The 20,587-nt window shown below is 48.6% G+C and overlaps 2 protein-coding genes across 2 annotated transcripts; both read left to right on the forward strand.

Moving 5' to 3' along the window:
• Positions 1-938: 938 nt before the first annotated feature.
• On the forward strand, positions 939-2,935 carry Kctd11 (potassium channel tetramerization domain containing 11). The gene has a single exon (XM_052195189.1). It carries the CDS (start codon positions 1,127-1,129, stop codon positions 1,823-1,825), a length of 699 nt encoding a protein of 232 aa, XP_052051149.1. The 5' UTR covers positions 939-1,126; the 3' UTR covers positions 1,826-2,935.
• Positions 2,936-3,120: 185 nt separating this feature from the next.
• Positions 3,121-5,129, forward strand: Tmem95 (transmembrane protein 95). Its single transcript, XM_052195190.1, has 6 exons — positions 3,121-3,423; positions 3,662-3,718; positions 3,874-3,954; positions 4,052-4,072; positions 4,179-4,283; positions 4,371-5,129. Exons 1-6 carry the CDS (start codon positions 3,258-3,260, stop codon positions 4,460-4,462), a joined length of 522 nt encoding a protein of 173 aa, XP_052051150.1. The 5' UTR covers positions 3,121-3,257; the 3' UTR covers positions 4,463-5,129.
• The last annotated feature ends 15,458 nt before the right edge of the window (positions 5,130-20,587 follow it).

Genomic DNA, 20,587 nt, shown 5'->3' on the forward strand with positions numbered 1-20,587 from the left:
GAATGCGATGGCTCAGCATCCGCCCCCTCGGGAGTTCCCGACTGGGATCCAACCCCGAGACGTGGCTTCTCTTAGAATAGAGGCATGGACTGGAGACTCCAGCCCCGATCAAGTTGTACTAGTGAGGTCATGCACACCTGCAGGGAACGCGGGCTGTCGCGGCCACATCCGCAGCGAAGCCTGTGAATCATCCCACCCCCGCTCCGGTCGGCCGGTCCAGCACGTCCGCCCCATCTCTCCCAGTGGCAAGGCCCCGCTCCCACCCATAACAGAGCCGGGCCAGCCCAAGGGGGCGTAGGGCGGGGCGCTAAGGGGCGGGACTGTCGCTTAAAGGGCCACTGACCGCTGCCCTTAGGCCACTTCCTGGGGGTGGAGAGGATCTCAGTGGCTGCTGCGACAACCCAGGAAGGCGGTAACGCCCGAGTCCTGAGACTCTGTTCCCTAGAGAGTCCTGGGACACTCTCAGCTCTGACTGCGAGAGCATCGTCTCTCCCAAGCCATACCGAACTGCTGGACACCGGCTCCTTTCAGTTACGCCTCCATCTTTTGGGACACGCACCCCTAACCCTGGCTGGGCCTCTGGACAGGTCCTTGGAACCCGGCGTGGATTCTACCACTACAAAAGCTCAGAAACTCAAACTGATCCCTTCAGCGTTCGCCCAGTGCTCACCACCGTCACCTGCTGGTTGAATTCCGGAAACCCACTGTCTTAAGAATACAGGAGGGAATCGCTGACCACGCACAATCAGAACCGTCTGGACCAAAAGCTCCCTGATCCTGTTTGGCTGCCTTCTGTTCTTTAGCGTCGGTTCTTTCATCCTCTCGGGGATTTCTGTGTCCCGAAGCCCCCACCACCACCAAAGTAGCTTGGGTGAGCTACAAACTTTACTGTCTTGTTCTCCAACCTCTGCCTCCAACTTAAGCAAGTCTGAACGTTACCACCCAATTCTTTCCAAAACCCCCAAATCTGCTCTTTTCTTCTCCTTGCCTGTCTCTTATATTACCCAAAATTTCCCCCCCTCCTGTGTCCTCTTCACCCCCTTCCTTTGGGGGTCCCGTGACCCTAAATGTGGGGGGAACACTATATTCCACTACACTGGAGACCCTGACCCGCTTCCCAGACTCCATGCTGGGGGCCATGTTTAGGGCTGACACCCTAATGCCAGCCAATGTCAACCCACAAGGAGATGGCCATTACTTCATCGACAGGGACGGCAAGGCTTTCCGCCACATCCTCAATTTCTTGCGCCTAGGCCGTCTGGACCTGCCCCGTGGGTATGGAGAAACTGCCCTTCTTAAGGCAGAGGCTGACTTCTACCAGATCCGGCCCCTCCTGGATGCCCTGCGGGAATTGGAAGCCTCTCGGGGTACACCTGCATCCACAGCTGCCCTGCTCCACGCAGATGTAGATGTTAGCCCCCGCCTGGTGCACTTCTCTGCTCGAAGGGGCCCTCATCACTATGAGCTGAGCTCTGTCCAGGTGGACACCTTCCGAGCCAACCTCTTCTGCACCGACCCTGAGTGTCTGGCTGCCATGCGCAACAGATTCGGTGTGGCCAGTGGGGACAGGGCAGAAGGAGGTCCACATTTTCGGCTAGAGTGGGCCTCCCGCCCCCAGGAACTCCCTGAAGTAGAGTATCAAAGACTAGGGCTGCAGCCACTGTGGACTGGGGGGCCGGAAGATGGGCGGGAGGTCGTGAACACGCCTGCGTTCCTGGAGGAGGTGCTACGGGTGGCTCTGGAACATGGCTTCCGTCTGGACTCTGTCTTCCCAGACCCTGAAGACCTTCTGAACTCTAGATCCTTGCGCTTTGTACGCCACTGAGGACGCTGCCCTTCCCTCAACTGTGCAGAGGAGGGGAATGCATGAGCCAAGGGGCTGATGGCTCTTCTCAAACCTCTTTCTAGTTCTGGTGTGGGAGCTATGAGAGTGAGGGATCCTACCACACGTGGCCGGAGCCTAGGGCTGGGATCCCCAAATTGAGCTGCCTCCACCCCTAAGACTTGTGGATGGTCCAGAAGATCCCAGGGGCTTATCCTGGGAAAGCATCGTGGATTCTCTAGCCTGTTCCTGCTTGAGGATGGGTCCTCTGTATTCAGAGCTGTGGAAAAGGAAGAAAGCACCTTTGCCCAGGCTAGACCTAGTGGAGCTCTGGAGGGTTGAGCACTAGGTGGGAGGACTTTGAATTATCAAATGTAATCTGTTCCCTGGACTATGGTTTCTTCTCCTGGAGCTGACACATTATCCTACAGTAACCATTAAGAGGCCAGGACGCTCTGGAAGGTTTCTTTATTATGTCCAAGCCACCTACTGTGGGACACCCCATCCCAGGATGACATAAGGGAGCTAGGAGAACCTCCACCAGCATGGGGGCTAGAGCTCCCTTCGGGAATTTCAAGTGTTTTAGAGGATTCCGTATGGAAGTGGGGCTGGCCCGTGGTGTCCAGAGGCCTCTTTCATGTGTGTGATGCCAGCCAATAGATCTGATGATGCTTGGCTCCCTGGTGTCTCGGTTCCCATCGGTGTTGCTGACTCCTTTGTGTGTGTGTGTTGGTCCTTCCGTGATCTGGCGTGTCCAGGCCTGTTTGGGGTTGCTTAGCAACACTCCAGGCTCAGGTATATCTGTGGTATGTGTAAGAGCAGATTCAGATTTAGTTTAATCATAGGGTGTGTGTGTTTGTTTGCATGTGTGTGTATGCCCACACCACCACGTAGGCAGGAGGGCCTTGTTTGAATTTGAGTCACTAGGCCCTTCCTATGAGAGGCAAAAGCCACGGGGCTTAGCTGGGCCTCTGAGACCTCTGCGAGCTCTTGGTTGCTGAGACAACCATGAGCCTGTTGCTAGGAAATAGCTGGGTAAGGCTTGAGGCTGTCCTGGGCAGAGAGGAGATAGAGTTGGGAGAGTCGGGGAGGGTGTGGGAAGGGCAGCAGTTCTGGGTTCCTGGGTAGATGGGACACACGTAAACACCTTCATCATTGGGTGGAGTCACTCCTCTATGACTTAAGAAAAATAAATTGCTTTCAGAACCACGGATGTGTAAAGGCCACTGTCCCCTTGCAACAGAAACCCCGACTTATCTGTCCTAGAGAGACGGTTTAGCCTCCAGGTCTTGGGCAGCTCTCCTGGGGTAAGACAATGGTATTGTTCTGAATCCATCTAGAACTTTCTACATGAAGGACCAGAATCCGGACTTTAGAGAATTCCGAATCTTCCCTGGTCTGAGGGATCCAACTCCGACCACCCCCGGCAGGCCTCATGTGGGTGCTGGCCTTGGGTGGGGTTTTCTTGGCGGCGGCCAAGGCTTGTATCTTCTGTCGTCTCCCAGATCGTGACTTGTCAGGCCGCCTGGCTCAGCTCAATAGCCAGATGGAGCCTCAGCGGAAGGAAGTGGCGTCCCCAGATTTCTCTGCCTTTGCCTTAGGTAATATCAGACACACAAGGTTGGCTCAGCAGTAGTCACCCCTATATCCTAAGGGGGTTGGCATGTGAGTTCCTAGCTGTGCTTCTCAGTCACTGCGTCAGTCAATAGCCCTTTCTGGACACATTAGTCTTCTCTCTTTAGAAGAACTCCATGCCCCCAGGAAATAGGAAAAACAAAAGAAAATAAAAAACCAAAAACTCTAGAGCCTACCCCAGCTCATTCTTGCCCATCTCCACAGATGAGGTGTCCTTGAACCAAATCACAGAGAAAACGCACCGAGTCCTGAGAGTCATAGGTGAGGTCTGGGCGAAGCTGACGCCTTAGGACTTAGGAAGACCCGAGACGGGATGTGGGGGGAGGGGAGGTGAAGGGAGGGGCAGATCTAGGAGGGGGCATGGAAGGCAGCTCTGATGAGGTCTAGGGTAATGTATCTGCGCTGTGCCTCCCCAGAGATAAAAAGATCCATCTCCTTGCTTCCGTTGTATTGGCAATGGCTTCAGAAGACCAAGATCCCCCAGTACACCAGGGAAGGTATTGATGGGGAGGGCACCAAGGGGGCGCCCAGGATTTGTCGCCAAGTGAGGCGTGACTGAACAGGTCAGCCACTCCTCCTTGCCTTTCGTTTCAGCTCTCTGTGCGCCTGTCTGCCGTGAGTAAAAGAAAAGGCTGTGGAGCCTCCTAGGGAGCAAAGAGAGCAGGGCGACTGCCTGAGGTGGCTGGGGGGAAGGGATGGAGGCCGTGGCTTCGCTTGCCAGCGCTGCTCCTCTTGTCTCCTGCAGGGGGCAGCACCATCCTGTACAACTGCTCCACCTGCCAGGGCATGGAGGAGTCTTGTTGGTCCCAAAAGCGCTGCTTCCCAGGTTCTTTAATCCCCACCCTCCTAAGATTCCCATAGGTTCCCTTGTGCAGGCCACAGGATAATCCATGACCTCCTGGGTTCCTTGCAGGAAGTCTCGATCTGTGGGACGCCAGGATTCTGCTTCTATGTATCTTTGGAATTGTCCTGTTTTTGGGTGCTCTGAGCCTCCAAGTGGAGTGAGTTGTGGGGATCTTCCCAACCCCCTTCCCTGATTCTCTTCAGGCCTCCCATCCTCTGTCTCCTTTCAGGTACCTGAAGCTGCAAGCAAAAGACTTGTGAAGATGCAGACAGCTTTTCCAGCTCCAGCTCTAAGAAATTTGTGCCCACAATTTCCACATCCCTTAGGGTGGGAACCAGCCACTTTTTAGACCCAGCCCCAAAGCCTCAGTCTTTCAGACCCTAAACCTCAGACTTCTGCCATTAATATCCGTGTGAGATGGCCTCCAGGAACCCAAACACCCACAGCTGGAAAGTCCCTCCCCTCTGTGTTCCACCAATCAAACAGAGCAGTGGATGATGCCAGGAAATTATCTACAGAAGGAAAGAATCCCATACCACCACCACTCCCACATCCCGGCTGTCCATTCCCGGAAAGCGGAGGACTGTTGGCCTGCAGATGTTGCTCTAGGCCCTCCAATGACTGATCCGCAGTCCGGGAATGAGGGTTCTGGAGAACTCTCTCCCTCTGGGGTGAGAACACATCAGTCAACCCGCTGGCATACAGTCCTTCCATTGTATTAATATTGTGCAGCCTGGGCCCCTCCCTCCTGCTGGGCCCGAGTAAATCTGCTGTGTGATGCCTTCCACCCCTGCCTGGCTCTATCTGCAACTTGGGCAGGCAGATGGAATGGGGATTCTTAGGAATTCTAGTTAGGGGTGCCCTCCCCCCCAATAGATATTTAGCAATGCCTGGAGTCAGTTTTGTTTTAATTGGAGGAATGTGTGGCCAGTGGGTGGAGACCAAGGCCGCTTGCTAGACTTCCTGGGACACACAGGAAAATCCTGTCCTAATGTCAACAGTTTATGGTGGAGAAAGTCTGGCGGTGCCAGTCCTCTTTGTATCAGGGGCTTGGGGTTTGGATGGCAGGGGATGGAGAATGAAGAGAGGTCAGTCATCAGCCATAACTCCTTGTGGAAGCGCCGAGCCCACATGGGGTCCCACATACTTTTCTTTCTTTTTTTTCTGGGGTGGGGGAGCGGTGTTTCGAGACAGGGTTTTTCTGTATAGCCCTGGCTGTCCTGGAACTCACTCTGTAGACCAGGCTATCCTTGAACTCAGAAATTCTGCCTGCCTCTGCCTCCCAAGTGCTGGGATTAATGGCAAGTGCCACCACTGCCCAGCTATGCACCTACTTTTCAAAGTGGGTGTCTGGGGGGGGGCACACTGGGTGCCTGGACAGCCTCAAAACAACTCATGCTTATGCTATCCCCTCGGTGAGTAAAACATCCCCCATGAAGCTTTGGTTAGTATGATCTACAGCCGGGTTAGAGCCACTGGGGTCTTCACTCCCTTTCGTCTTTAATTTTTGAGACAGGGTTTCTTTGTGAGTCACCGTCTCTCTGTGTAACAGTCTTGGCTATCCTGGAGCTCACTTTGTAGACCAGGCTGTCCTCAAACTCAGAGAGACCAGCTTGCCTTTGCCTCTAGAGGGGCTGGGATTAAAACTGGGTGCCACCATACCCAGCCACAATTTTTGTTTTTTTTTTGTTTTTGTTTTTGTTTTTAAGATTTATTTATTTATTATATGTAAGTACACTGTAGTTGTCTTCAGACACACCAGAAGAGGGCATCAGATCTCATTACAGATGGTTGTGAGCCACCATGTGGTTGCTGGGAATTGAACTCAGGACCTCTGGAAGAGCAGTCGGTGCTCTTAACCGCTGAGCCATCTCTCCAGCCCACAATTTTTGTTTTTAAATTTTGTTTAGTGTGTGTGTGTGTGTGTGTGTGTGTGTGGTGTGTAGGCTTATGTAGACTACAGCTCATGTGTGGAGATCAGAGAACAATTTGCAGAAATCATCTGTCTCCTACTGTGAGGGTCCTAGGACTGAACTCAGGTCATCAGGCTTGGCTGCAAAGTTCCTTAACTGGCTGAGCCATCTCTATAGCCCACGGTTTTGAGACAGGTTCTTGGCGGCTTAGCCTGCCCCTCAGCTCCCTATATGGCCAGCGATGTCCTTGAGCCTTTGACCTTCCTGTCTCTATCTCCCAAGAGCTGGGATTGTGGGTACGCATCCCCATCTGGCCTCACATTGTAGACAATCTTATTTTATACATGAAGATACTAGAGCCAGAGGTCACATGAGAACGCAAACTGTCCGAGATCACAGGGAAACCTCTCCTTCATTTGACAACAGTGAATGCCCACCAGTTAACAGGTAGCATCACTACCCAAGAAGAAGTAAATCTCCTCTCGATGGATGTCCTGGCCTCAGAGGTGGCCTGGCTCTGTTCTGGGTAGAAGTGGCTGTCCCCTCCTTTGCTCAGCCTCGCTTTCCAGGACCAACACTACAGTTGTTCCCAATCTCCTGCCCCAACACTCATAGATCAACACCACCATCCATTATTAAAGGGCCTGTCTGCCCCTCTGCCCCTTCTCCCGTGGTGATCCCCAGACCGCCATGAGCCTTCAAGAGTAGACATTAGGCTCCCAGATCCTCCACCTGGCTGTGAACGGTCCTCTGGAACTCAAGTTGGTCTCCATGGTTACATGAGTGCTCCTGAAGCTACACATCTCTCACTGCATGTGATGAGCTTGGTTTCTGGAGTTAGGCTGCCTGACTTCAAATCCTTGGTCTGCTCTTACTGGGTCTTGGGAATTTTTTCTTTTTCTTCTCTTTTCTTTTTTTTGGGGGGGGGTTGGTTTTTTGGGTTTTTGGATTTGTTTTTTTCGAGACAGGGTTTCTCTGTGTTGCCCTGGCTGTCCTGGAACCCACTCTGTAGACCAGGCTGGCCCCGAACTCAGAGATCTGCCTACCTCTGCCTCCTGAGTACTGGGATTAAAGGCGTGCGCCACCACCGCCAGGCTTCCTTGGGAACTTTTAACCTCTCTTTTTACCATGTCTTTGTAATTTTTTAAAAAGATTTATTTATTATTATATCTGAGTACACTGTAGCTGTCTTCAGACACACCAAAAGAGGGCATTGGATCTCATTATGGATGGTTGTGAGCCACCATGTGGTTTCTGGGATTTGAACTCAGTACCTTTGGAAGAGTAGTCAGTGCTCTTACCCACTGAGCCATCTCTCCAGCCCCTTGTATTTTGTTTTTGACACAGTCTTGTTGTATAGCTGGAATTAGAGGCAGGTGCCACCAGCCTCAGCAGTCCCAAGCATTTTATATGAATTTATATGACTGAAATATTCCTTTAAGGTAAGTACTATTGTATTCCATTAAATATATGATATTAGGGACTAGAGCAGAATCAGCAGTGAAGGGCTTGTGCAGAGGACCCAGGTTTTGTTCTCAAACTTCACGTGGCACAACAACTGTCCAAAAACTCAGGTTCTGGGTGTCCAGTATCTGCTGGCCTCTGTGGGCACTAGGCATGCGTGTGGTACATATATCTACATGTGGACAAGACATTTATACACATAAAATGAAAACAATCTTAAATAAAACAATTATATCATGCACTTTTATTATATGTTAAGAAAAATTACCTATCATTAAGCTGTAGCTTGCCTGACTAAAATTCTCTTGACTTCAAAGATGTTAAAATGTAAAAAATGAATAGAATTTTTAAAAAATTACCTGCTTTTTGTTGTTGTTCTTGTTGTTTTTGTTTTTTGAGACAGGTTTTCTGTGTAGCCCTGGCTGTTCTGGAATTTACTCTGTTCATCTGGCTGGCCTTGAACTCAGAGATTCACCTACCTCTGCCTCCTCAGTGCTGAGAGTAAAGGCATGCACCACCCCTCCCCAGAAAATTATCTGCTTTTAAACAATAAGAAAGTGGTTGTATATAGTGGTTCATGCTAAAACCTGGGATTAGGAGGCTGGAGAATCAGAGTTAAGGTCACTCTTGGTTGCACATAAAGCTCAAGGCCAACCTGTACTCCAAGAGACCCCTGTTTTCAAAAACAAAGCAGAGTCTAGAGAGATGGCTCAATGGTTAGCACTTGTTGCTCTTACAGGACCTGGGCGTGGTTCCTAGCACTAACTAACCACTAACCATCTGTAACCATAGTTTCAGGGGATCCACACGTCCTCTGACATCTGCAAGATTCCTGTATGCGTACAGTACACATGTGCACCCACATATATAAAGTAAAACAAAAAATGTAAAAGGAGCCTGGTACTGGTGGCACACGCCTGTAATCCCAGCACTCTGGGAGGCAGAGGCAGGTGGATTTCTGAGTTTGAGGCCAGCCTCGTCTACAGAGTGAGTTCCAGGATAGCCAGGGCTACACAGAGAAACCCTGTCTCGAAAAAAAATGTAAACGGCAAAAAATTAAACATGAGAGGAGCTGCAGGTGGATCTCTTCTCAACAGGAACCAAGTGACTTCCCCTTGTAATATACAGACTCTGGCTGCCTTTGGTTTCGCGTGTTATCTCCCATGACTGCCCACCCTATAACACTCCCCGAGGCTTCCTGAGCACATCTGCTTTCTGCCATTGCCGGGGCTTGTCCTCCCTCTGGACGGCCTTGACTCATGCCAAGCTGCTCTGGGTTGTGCTGGGGGAGAGTGGACTCCTTCCCCAGGCGTCTCTCAGCGATGGCACCTGTTACCTCAAGGTGGTATGAATGTTTGGGGGAGATGGGGAAAAGGGGGAAAGGGGGGGAAGAATTGAAACAGGACCTCATATTGTCCAGGCCGGCCTTGAACTTACTATGTTGCTGAAGATGATCCTACTAATCTTCCTGCTGGTATTACAAGTGTGACCACCACTTTCGGTTTGTGTGTATGTGTCTCTATAGACCTGCCCCAAGGCCTGCTGGGAGCATACGAACCCAGAGGAGCCATTCTCTGCTCACACACCAGTGGAAGGTGCAGAATAGTTTCTAATGCTCAACTTCTGCCAGCCTCAGAGTGAACTCAGACTGCCCCATTAAGGGTTTGATGGCCTCCTTGGGTCCAAAGCTGCCTGCAGTCATGTGTCTGCCAAGCAACGTCCTAAAGTGTTTTTTTGTTTGTTTGGTTTGGTTTGGTTTGGTTTTTTTCGAGACAGGGTTTCTCTGTGTAGCCCTGGCTGTCCTGGAACTCACTCTGTAGTCCAGGCTGGCCTCGAACTCAGAAATCCACTTGCCTCTGCCTCCAGAGTGCTGGGATTACAGGCGTGCGCCACCACTGCCCGGCCCTAAAGTGTTTTTAATGATGTGGACACCTTCCCGGGGAGAGGCTTTCTGAGTAACATCAGCCTTAGTCATGGCTGTAGTCAGCCAGGCTGGTCACAGTGGACACCAGAGGAGAGTCTGACTTGGTGGTTTTTTTTTTCTTTTTTTCTTTTTTTAATTCTCTAGATCATGTTCTTCCTACGAAGCTGCTAAGGACTGTGATCTCTATTTCCACCATGCCTGGCACATAGTTACAAACAAGAGACGTCCTTGATGGCTCTAGCCTGTGACATACATACTCATGAAGCAATTCATGAACAGGGTGCGTAGAAGGCCATGTTGCTTTGCTCATGTGTGTGTGTGTGTGTGTGTGTGTGTGTGTACACACATGCTCGTGTATATGTGGGTACAGTGCATGTATAGAAGCCAATGGTCAACTTTGTGTCATTCGGTACAGCTGTCTACTTTGTTACTCTGCTCTGTGTGAATGCTGTGAAGGCGCGCACGTGTATACTGCAGTGAGCTCCTGAGGCTCACTGAGGAGGGCCGTCATAAGTCAGTCTTGTTGAGACAGGTCTCTCTTGTTGTTTGCCACCCTGCCTACTCTAGGGTAGCTGGCATTTAAGCTCCAGGGGGATTCCCCTGTCCCTGCCTTCTCTCCTACTCTAGGGGTGCTGGTTTTTATGTGGGTTCCAGGGATCACACTGAGTCATCTGAGTCACTTTGCCAGGCTCATTCACCTACTCTTGAGACAGAGCTCTGGAGCTCAGTGATGGGCTAGACGGGCTGGCCAGGGACCTCCAGGCACCTGCCTGTCTCCCCAGCCCCAGAGCTGGCTTCTCTGAGCCCTTCTCCAAACAAGAATACTATTTGTCAGTTGTAAACAAAGGAGACAGCGGAAAGGGCTTTACTACAGCACTCAAGGTACAGAAGCAGGCAGATCTCTGGAAATTAGAGACTAACCTGGTCTACATAGCAAGTTCCAGGATAGCCAGAGCTACAAAGTAATATCCTGTCTCCAAAATAAAATTAAAATTAAAAAGGAAGGAGAGGGAGAGAGGATGTGCCCCATTTGTAGGAACTCGCTACTCTCCTGGAGAGCCAGGTTCTGTTCCTAGCACAAACATCAAGTGTTTTGCAATTACCTATAACTCCAGCTCTAGGTAATACAACACCCTCTTCTGGCATCTGTGGGCACCAGACATGCATATATTTCTCAAACATATGTGCAGGCACTCTCACACATACATAAAAAAGATAAATACAACTTAAGTATAAATAAAAATAAAAACAAAGAAAGCCATGTGTGGTGGGGCATACCTTTAAACCCAGGCAGAGAGAGGCAATCTAAAGGATGACACCCTATATCATGGGTTCTGCCCCCCCATCCCCCATGGACTGTGGTTGGATAAGGTCTACAAGGGCGGTGGGAGCAGAGATAATCAAGGAGGTGTGGGGGTGGGTGGGGAGTGAGGGGTGGGGGTGGGGGGATGGGGTTCAGAAGCCCTGTGTACTTAAGGTGAATAACCTTGCTGAGACTAGCTAGCAAGAGGCAGATCAACTTTACTTAGGATGATTCAAGGCTTATAAAATAAAGTTTGGGGGGGATGAGGGTAGGAATATCCAAGATGGGCAATTGGTTGAAGGCTTAGGGAACCAAACAAAATGCCTCATTAGTGAAAGGATAGAAAATAATACAGCCTAACTCTAATGACCCCAAGAAGTCAGAAGTTTAAAATGCTCTCACTTTGTTAGAAACTAGGTAAAAGGTCACATTCCAGAGCCCGCCCTTTGTTTAGAGCTAGCAGAAAGGCCCCATAAGGTAACTGGAAATGGGCTAAGCTTATCTTGCTTCTGTAAACTTACGCCATTACCTATGCAGGAGTTCACACAGCTATAGACATTCAAGAAAATAGGAAACTAATTGGTCCACTGAGGGCTCCGATAATTTAAACTGATTGGCCTAAAAACTATGGAGTGGTACAAATCGATTGGCTCGCATTTCGCAGGCTCTCCATGCTAAGAAATGATTGGTTTGTGATTTGCGGACTCTCCATGCTAAGAAATGACTGGTTTGTGATTGGCGGGCTTTGTCGTAAACTTATAAAAACTGTCGCAATTCAGCACTCGTGGTCCACAGTCCTCTAGCCCTGCGCAATGTGGAACCCAGAATTCTGGAATAAAGAAATCCTCATGTTATTGCATCGAGACCATTTCTCGAGAGTGATTTGGGTGTCGCCTTCTGAGGCGTGGGGTGCTGGGGCACCCTCGGTTTTGGGGGGGTCTTACATTAGCAGGGGGAAGCATCCCAGGTGCTGGCTGAACAGACTTTTTCAGGAGAACAGACTTTTTCAGCTGTAATCTAATTGAGGCTACATGACATTCCTCAGGTGGCGGCATGTATGGGGGCTTAGAATTTGCCAGACGAGGTCAGAGGGGAAACATCACTAAGGAAGGGAGTCTCCCATGTTACATTGAGCCCAGAGGCTATCCAGCCATGGTGGACTTCAACCTTAATTAGCAGAGTTTCACACACACACACACACACACACAATATATATCTTGGGCAGGAGAGATGGCTCAGTGGCTGCTCTTCCAGAGGACTCTGGTTCCATTCTTATCTCCTATTTGGGGCTCACAGACATTAATAACTACAATCCCAGAGGATCTAACTCCCTATTCTGGCCGCCTCAGACACTGCATGCATGTGGTACATAAGGTATACAGGCAGGCAAACATACACATAAAACAAAAACAGAAGAAATGCATTTAAAAAAGAAGGAATCTGCCGGGCGGTGGTGGCACAAGCCTGTAATCTCACTCTAGGAGGCAGAGGCAGGCGGATTTCTGAGTTCGAGGCCAGCCTGATCTACAGAGTTAGTTCCAGGACAGTCAGGGCTATACCCTGTCTCGAAAAAAATCAAATCCAAAAAAAAAAAAAAAAAAAAAAAGGAACCCAAATTCGTGGATGTACATGCAAGGAAGAGGCAAGTCTCTGGGGCCTTCCTTCAGTTCAGGCTCTGCAGCAGGTTGTCAATAGAACTTTGTACATGGTATCGCTCTGAGCCCAGGCCTCAAGGATCTGGCATCTTCTACTCCCTAATTTAGTTCCCAACACCCACAGGGAAGTGCCCCGTGGACTGATTAGGCATCCTCAACATGGTGGCTACCTCCTCCCAAAAGCAAGAACACAAGAAAAAGTTTGAAGCCAAACTATTTTCATGGCTCAATTAGAAAGTTACACACTCTGGGCTGGAGAGATGGCTCAGCAGTTGAGAGCACTGACTGCTCTTCTGAAGGCCCTGAGTTCAAATCCCAGATAAAAGAAAAGAAAACACAAACATATATTTCTAAAATATACTAGTGATTATATGAATGAACTCTTGCTAATTTTGGAAAGGGAGTCTTCAGCAGGTTGGGTGCCAGGGGGGCTCGTTGGAAGCTAATCCAGAGGCTAACCGCTGCATACAGGACACAATTACCCAGGGACGCCCTCAGGTAGGTGCTCCCAGTAGGCTCATCCAGAAAGGGAAGAAACCTAGATAGAATGATAGGAAGTAATTTGTTCATGTTCACAGCCCTGTAAGCGGTAAATCTGAAATTCAAACTCAGTCATCATGGGCCTGCAAGAGCTGGCTCAGCAGCTAGGAACACTTACTGCTCTTGCAGAGAGGATCTAGGTTCATGAAGTTCCCAGCATCTACATGGTAGCTAACTCCAGTTCCAGGGGTTCCAAATGCTTCTTCTAACCTCTATAGGGCCCTTCACGTAATCCACATACATGTATCAGACATATGCATACATTAACACACACAATCAAAATGCTAAAAAAAAAAATCCAGTTGGACTAGGTGGTGCGTGCTTTTAATCCCAACACTAAGGAGGTACAAGGAGACAGCTCTCCCCAAGTTCCAGACCAGCTTGGTCTACAAATTTAGTTCCAGGATACCCAGGGCTCTTACATAGAGAAGCCCTCTCTCGAAAACCAACCAACCAACCAACCAACCAACCAAAAAATCTCAGGCAATCAGACTCTAGAGCTGAAATCTAAATTACTGTATTGTGTTGGTTCTTATATCTGTTGCAAACTTGAAGAAACACAGCTGTGTATAGAAGGTGTGGGCAGTAGTGGGCAGTGATAGGTTATTTCTCCAACGCTGGTGAAATGAGCCAATTTAAACCAGATTAGATTACATTAAAGGCAGGTTTATTGGGAAGCAGGTGAGTCCACTGACTCCAAGGACCTAACCAAGGTCAGGGAAGTTGCCAAGGGGAAACAGGGGTGAGGGGGTAGGGGAGTGAGGGAGAGAGAGAGAAAGGGCATGTGGGGGCAGAGGAGGAGGAGAAAAGAGAGGATGAGACTAAAATGTCTAGATTGTACAGGGAGGAGGAGCCTTTGGGGAAAGAGCAGTCCAGTGCCTGGGTCTGAAAGTTCAGGGTTGGGGGCAGGATTTGTCAAGTAGGGACTGTGGGATGCTGGGAGAACCTGGAGGCCAGACTGCTTTGATATGTAAAATATTCACCTCAGCCCCTCATTCTTGGTCCGGAACCAATCAGGCAGCAACTCTGGAAATGAGTGAGTTTCAATGTAAGTTTGAAAAAGAAGGGACTCCAGGGTCCTAGGAGGTAGTAAAGGTTCAAGGAAAAGTCGGAAGCGCCTGACTGGGAAAAGGGCAGGATCCTAAAGAGAAAACAAATTGATAAAGGTTGGAAATCCCCACCTGTACCAGTTCTAGAGAAGGAGTGCTTGATCCCTTGGCTTCACCAGGAGATGCTGTGTCCCATCCACATGTTCAACAGCGGTTATTGAGCCCAAATCACACAGGAGCCAGGCACTCGAAATGATAACGCCCTAGCTAGACAAAGCATTTGTTATCAAAGGAGGCAAGTTACTGGCAGGCCAGTGAGGTAACACTGGAAGAGAACAAAGGTCTTGGGATGCAAAGGAAGAGATATGATAAATTAGGGATGGGTTTTTGGCACATGGTAAGGCCGGGCTGGAAAAACTATTCCAAGCAGAGGGACTTACTTCAGAGGGTTGAAGGAACATACTGAGGTGCGTTTCCCTGTTGCGACACTGCCGTGGGTGAGGAGGTGGCTGAAGACAGCAGAGGAGATGCTAGCGGTGCTAATGCTTTTCCAGGAGCAAGAGTCTTGTGGATGCACCCCACTGAAGCTGTGTTCCTCCGGCAGCCTGCCTCAGTCAGGCCAGGGCTACATGGGGGTTCCATGCCCTTTCTGTTACTCTTGCTGGATCTGTCCTGTGCAGGAGAAATGGGTCCTGCTAGTGTAAACAGATGTGTTCATCCTTCTCCGGGTGTCTGCAGGGAAGGCAGAGGCTGGGGGAGGGGTGGTGTCCAGTCTGGGACTCTAGGTCTAAGGTGTTATGGAAGCCCGTCCTAGCTAGGAGGAGAGGCGTCCTGAGGGTGATTAGATGGCCAAGCTCCCATATCCCAGTCCCTTTTACAGGCAAAGGTGAGGATGAGAGGTGTAAAACTTCTAAGTCCGAAAGGAAGAGATAAATAGGGTAGAAACGGCAGGGTGGGGGTGATGCAGTTGTGGTAGGCACACCAAAAGGATAATTCCCTGGATTTTTTTTCCCTCAAGCTAAAGATGGAAGTGTGTGTGTGTGTGGGGGGGGGGGGGGATGAGCCTCTGTCTGTGTTTCCTGCTGAGGCATGATGGAGTGTAGAAGACCTAGGCCAGGAGTCCAAGCTATAATGCCCCCAATTCTCAGCCTCCTCTCCATCTGTCATGTTGGGATATAATAAGAAATGTATATTTGGTCTTTGTCCCAGTTCCTGCCACAGAGATCCTAAAACCTTTGGAATTTCCCGAGTGATAGAGTGATGGCGGCTCCAGGAACATCTGTTGCTGTTCGGATTAAAGCCCCTGTTCAGTCCTACCTGAGTTTATGTTAATGAGGAGACTCAGGAGAATGGGGTTTGTGGCCAGATGGTTGGGACTTTTCAGCCTCAGTCCCTAGCTGATGAGATGGGAAGGACCGCTAGAGACTGAGTGAATCACCGAAGGCCATGTAAGACGCCTGCGTGATGTCTATATAATGGAGCCGCCATTAAGAACCCAGCCCCGTGCTGCTCAGTGGTGTGCCTCTTGGTGAACAGGAAGGGATCTGAGAGGATACCAGGTACAGAGACCGAGAGGGAACTCCTGCCCCACCCCACCCCCGTACCACACCAGGTGTATCTTTCTAATTGACTATTCATCAGTATCCTTTATAGCACTATTTGCTTGTTTGCATATATTTGCATAAAATATACAAATAAGCACAACCGTTTACATATTGATTTATGTCCACTAGGGTGACCTTGACGCTCCTCCTACCTGAACTTCCCAACTATTTATAGTCTGGAGAATAAGAAAGATCTGCATAGTTGTACTTTTGGTTTTGAGTAAAAGCCTTCTTTTTTTTTTTTTTTTGGATTTGGTTTTTTTGAGACAGGGTTTCTCTGTGTAGCCCTGGCTGTCCTGGAGCTCACTCTGTAGATCAGGCTGGCCTCGAACTCAGAAATCCGCCTGCTTCTGCCTCCCAGAGTGCTGGGATTACAAGCGTGAGCCACCACCACCAGACTGAGTGAGCGTTCTTATCAAGCACATAGCAAGCAAAAGTAAAAGAACAAATAGCAAGTGGAGTAGCAGATAGATGGAAGCTGTGGATGGACAGCAAGACATCAAAGCAGGAGTTTATTACAACCAGCAGGGGGGACTGGAGTAGCTTGATGGAGAAACCAATGAAATCTGGGGCTTGCAAGCTGCCAGCAGAAATCACCCGGGAAAGCCGGGAAAGCCGAAGCAGTTGGCTAGGGGTCCGCCAGCGAGTTTGCAGCTTCCACTGCCTCTTTTCTGGTTCTGTAACATGAGGCAAACAATGGTGATCTCCGGGACACCTTCCCGTTGTTCTCAAGGGCAGGGTACTTTACTTACATTGTTATTGCTGTTACTTTATTGAGACAGGGTTTCTCTGTGTAGCCCTGGCTGTCCTGGAGCTCACTCTGTAGACCAGGCTGGCCTCAAACTCAGAGATCCGCTCCGCCTGCCTCTGCCTCCCAAGTGCTGGGATTAAAGGTGTGCACCACCACCACCCTGCTAGCACATGCCAATTTACCAATATAATTTACATTATACCAACTGAGTGCTGAGACTATAGGTGTGTTGTACACCCAGTTTTCTTTTACTTCTCTTGCTCTGACTGCCTTACCTGTCTCCAGATGTCCCTTATGTGTTAGTTCAACTCCCAGAGGAACTCCATGATGATCAGATCTTGGCCAACATTGGGTGTTAAGAGGAAAATCATATTTTCCCTCAGGAAGCTCATGAAACCATTGTGTTTCTCATCGAGAACATGGACATCATTTTTTATTATGTTTATTTACTTGTTTAGTTATTGTGTGTGTGTGTGTGTGGTGGTGCACATATGCTCCACAGCACTCCTGTGGAGGTCAGGAGACAACAGTAAGAGACCTTCTATTATACAGATCAAGTCTGGCAGGAGAGTACCTCTCCCCAGGGCAGACACCGATAGGATGGGTGTTCTGTCTCTGTGATCAGGAATGCCTTTTCATCGTCTAACTTGGGCTTTGGGGCTTAGCTAATGCTCGCTCTCCCAGGATGCCTTCACAGCTTGGCACTCAGGCGTGGCTATAGTTTGATGGGCGAGTGGCTGAGTAGAATGCACAGGGCCTTAGGTTCAGTCCTCAGCACTGGAAGGAAAAGAAGGCTGTTCACGTTTATCCATTCGTCTGTATTATCATGTGTCTATTCGTTTCACTCGGGCAGCATCGTTATTGCATGCAAATTCGTTAATTTAACTTCCTTTCAAGGTTCTGGGTAGATGGAGGCCGCTGCAGTAATCTGGAACTCTGAAAGATGACTCAGGGTGCCTGTAAGCCTTAATTCCTGGCAGAAACAAAAGAAATTTCTCACTGGAGAAAAACATCCTAAGTTTTGGCCCTGTGATTCCTATAGATTAAGATCAATAGTAAACCCGCCCCCCATCATGAGTCATTAGACCCATGTGGAATTAATTAATCATAATTGAGTGTCAGCAGAAAAATATATACCTGTAAGGATGTATAATTAGAATCTAAATATCAAATGAGGCCAGGCCTGTTGGCTCTTATCTGTAACCTCAGTACCCAGGAGGCATAGGCAGGTTTGAGGCCAGCCTGGTCTACATAATGATGCCTGGCTTTAAAACTATGTAAGTTTAAAACATTTATGTGTGTGTTTTTTGCATATTATGTATGCATATAGACTTCATGTGTGTGCATGTGTGAATGTGAGTGTGTGTGCCCATGGGTGTTCATAGGGAGGGCAGAGGAGAGGATTAGACACTCCTGCCTTTAAAATAAAAACAAAACATACTCAATAAAGGACTTATATAGAGAATATAAAAATCACGTTGGGGGAAGGACCTTATAGAGTCCACCTCCAGCAGGAAGACAGAGCATCAAGTGAGGGAGGGGGCTGCCATCCCACAGTCACAACTGTGAACCATCATTGTTCTGAAAGAACTGCAGCGATGGAAATGGAGAGGAGGTTGAGGAAAAGAAAGTCCACAGACAGGCCCAAAGTGGGATCCAGCTCAAGGGGAGCTCCCAAGGCCTGACACTATTACTGAGGCTATGGAGCACTCACAAAAAGTGACCTAGCATGACCGCACTGCAGAAGACCCAACAAGCAGCTGAAAGCGTCAGATGCAGATATTCACACCCAACCAATGGACAGAAGCAGCTGACCCCTGTGGTTGAATTAGGGAAGGCTGAAAGAAGTTGAGGAGAAGGGCAATCCTGTAGGAGGACCTGTAGTCTCAGTTAATCCGGACCCCCGAGATCTCTCAAACACAGGACCACCAAACAGGCAGCAAGTGAGGCCCCCAATGCACATGCAGTAGAGGACTGCCAGGTCTGTGTTCATTCAGAGATGATGCACCTAACCCTCAAGAGACTGGAGGCCCAGCCAGGCGGTGGTGGTGCACGCCTTTAATCCCAGCACTTGGGAGGCAGAGGCAGGCAGATTTCTGAGTTTGAGGCCAGCCTAGTCTACAGAGTGAGTAGGACAGTAGCCCACGACAGCCAGGGCTATACAGAGAAGCCCTGTCTTGAAACAAACAAACAAACAAACAAACCCAAAAACCAACCAAACAAAAAAAACCAACCAACAAAACAAAACAAAACAAAAACAAAACAAAAATATGTATAAATCACTTAACTAATCTGTGATAAGCACAAGAGCAGGCTACTAGAAAGTGGGGGTGATGGGATAGACAAATGTGCAGACTCTTAAATAATGTGTGCCTGGCAAAAAAGCATTCGAAGATTCAAGGACAGCTTTTGGGACTCAACACTCACCATCCATCTTTGAGTCTTTCTGGGTTCAGCTGCTGTGTTGTGTGCTCCAGGCAGGCTGACCTACAAGAGCTTCTTGGCAAATCTCCTGTCTCAGTTCCCATCTCCCCAACAGAGTGTTGGGGCTGCAGATGTATGTTGAAGCATCAAGTTGGTTTTGTTTTTGTTTTTGTTTTTTTATATTTAAAGATGGGATCTCTCTATGTAGCCGTGACTGGCTTGGAACTCAGAGAAACCCAGGTCAGGCTGAATACCGAGCTTTTTAATAAGGGCTCCAGGTGTCAAAGCCAGGGTACCAGAAATGCTCACTGGCACCTTCACCTACTAAGCCGTCTCCCATGGCCTCACAATAAGATATATTTAATTTTTAAAATTTATTTATTTCTGTGGTTCTGGCAATTAATCTTAGGGCTTTGCACATGTTAGGAAAGTGTTCTATCCCTAAGCAGCATCTCCAAACCATTAGGTTGGTTTTTGTTAACACCGATGGTGTTTTGAGACACAGACGGTATCTTTCCTTGTAGATCAGGCTGACCTGGAACTCACTATGTGGTCACTATTGGCTCCAACTTGAATCCTTCTCCATCAGCCTCCTGAGTGCTGGGACTACAGGACTGGACCATCACTCTCAATTAATACATTACTTTTTTTCCCCCCAAGACAGGGTTTCTCTGTGTAGCCCTGGCTGTCCTGGAACTCACACTGTAGACCAGGCTGGCCTCGAACTCAGAAATCTGCCTGCCTCTGCCTCCCAAGTGCTGGGATTAAAGGCGTGCGCCATCACCACCTGGCTAATACATTACTTTTTTAAAAGACAAAACTTTCATACACATACATTTTAAAATGAAAATGTATGCTTTAAAATGTATTTTAGGGCTGTAGAGATGGCTCAGAGGTTAAGAGCACTGGTTGCTCTTCCAGAGGTCCTGAGTTCAATTCCCAGAAACCACATGGTGGCTCACAGCCATCAGTCATCTGTAATGGGTTCTGATGCCCTCTTCTGGAGTATCTAAAGACAGCAACAGTATACATGTCTGCAGTGATGGTTGTGTACAGGTGTTATAGTTTCATTGGCCTGTATCTTTAAATGTTTTACCAGGTTCTACATATAAGTTGGACCTCAGTAAAGAACTACCACTGAGCTACAACCCATAAGTGTTTTTTTTGTTTTGTTTTGTTTTGTTTGTTTGTTTGTTTGGTTTTTTTTGAGACAGGGTCTTTCTATGTAGCTCCAGGCTGAATGAACTTAAATCCTACCTTCACCTCTGAATACTGAGATTACAGGAGTTTGTCATCATCCCTGCAATATGGTCTTTTTAGTATGCTCCTAGGTCTAAAGAAAGGTGGACTGGGCATGTAATTATAGCACTAAGAAGAGATACTGCCAAGAATTCTCCAAATCTGGTAAAAATTCTGAGTTCATAGAGAGAAGTATAGCAGTGCATAGAATAAATTGAAAAGGATCATTATCTAAGTACTACACAAGACAACGAAGAAACACCAATGCTATTTTTTTTAGATTTATTTATTCATTACATGTAATTACTGTAGTTGTCTTCAGACACACCAGAAGAGGGCGTCAGATTTCATAACAGATGGGTTGTGAGCCACCATGTGGTTGTTGGAATTTGAACTCAGGACCTGTGGAAGAGCAGTCAG

The sequence above is a fragment of the Apodemus sylvaticus genome, chromosome 10 (assembly GCF_947179515.1).
Source record: "Apodemus sylvaticus chromosome 10, mApoSyl1.1, whole genome shotgun sequence".
In the NCBI taxonomy this organism is placed as follows: domain Eukaryota; kingdom Metazoa; phylum Chordata; class Mammalia; order Rodentia; family Muridae; genus Apodemus; species Apodemus sylvaticus.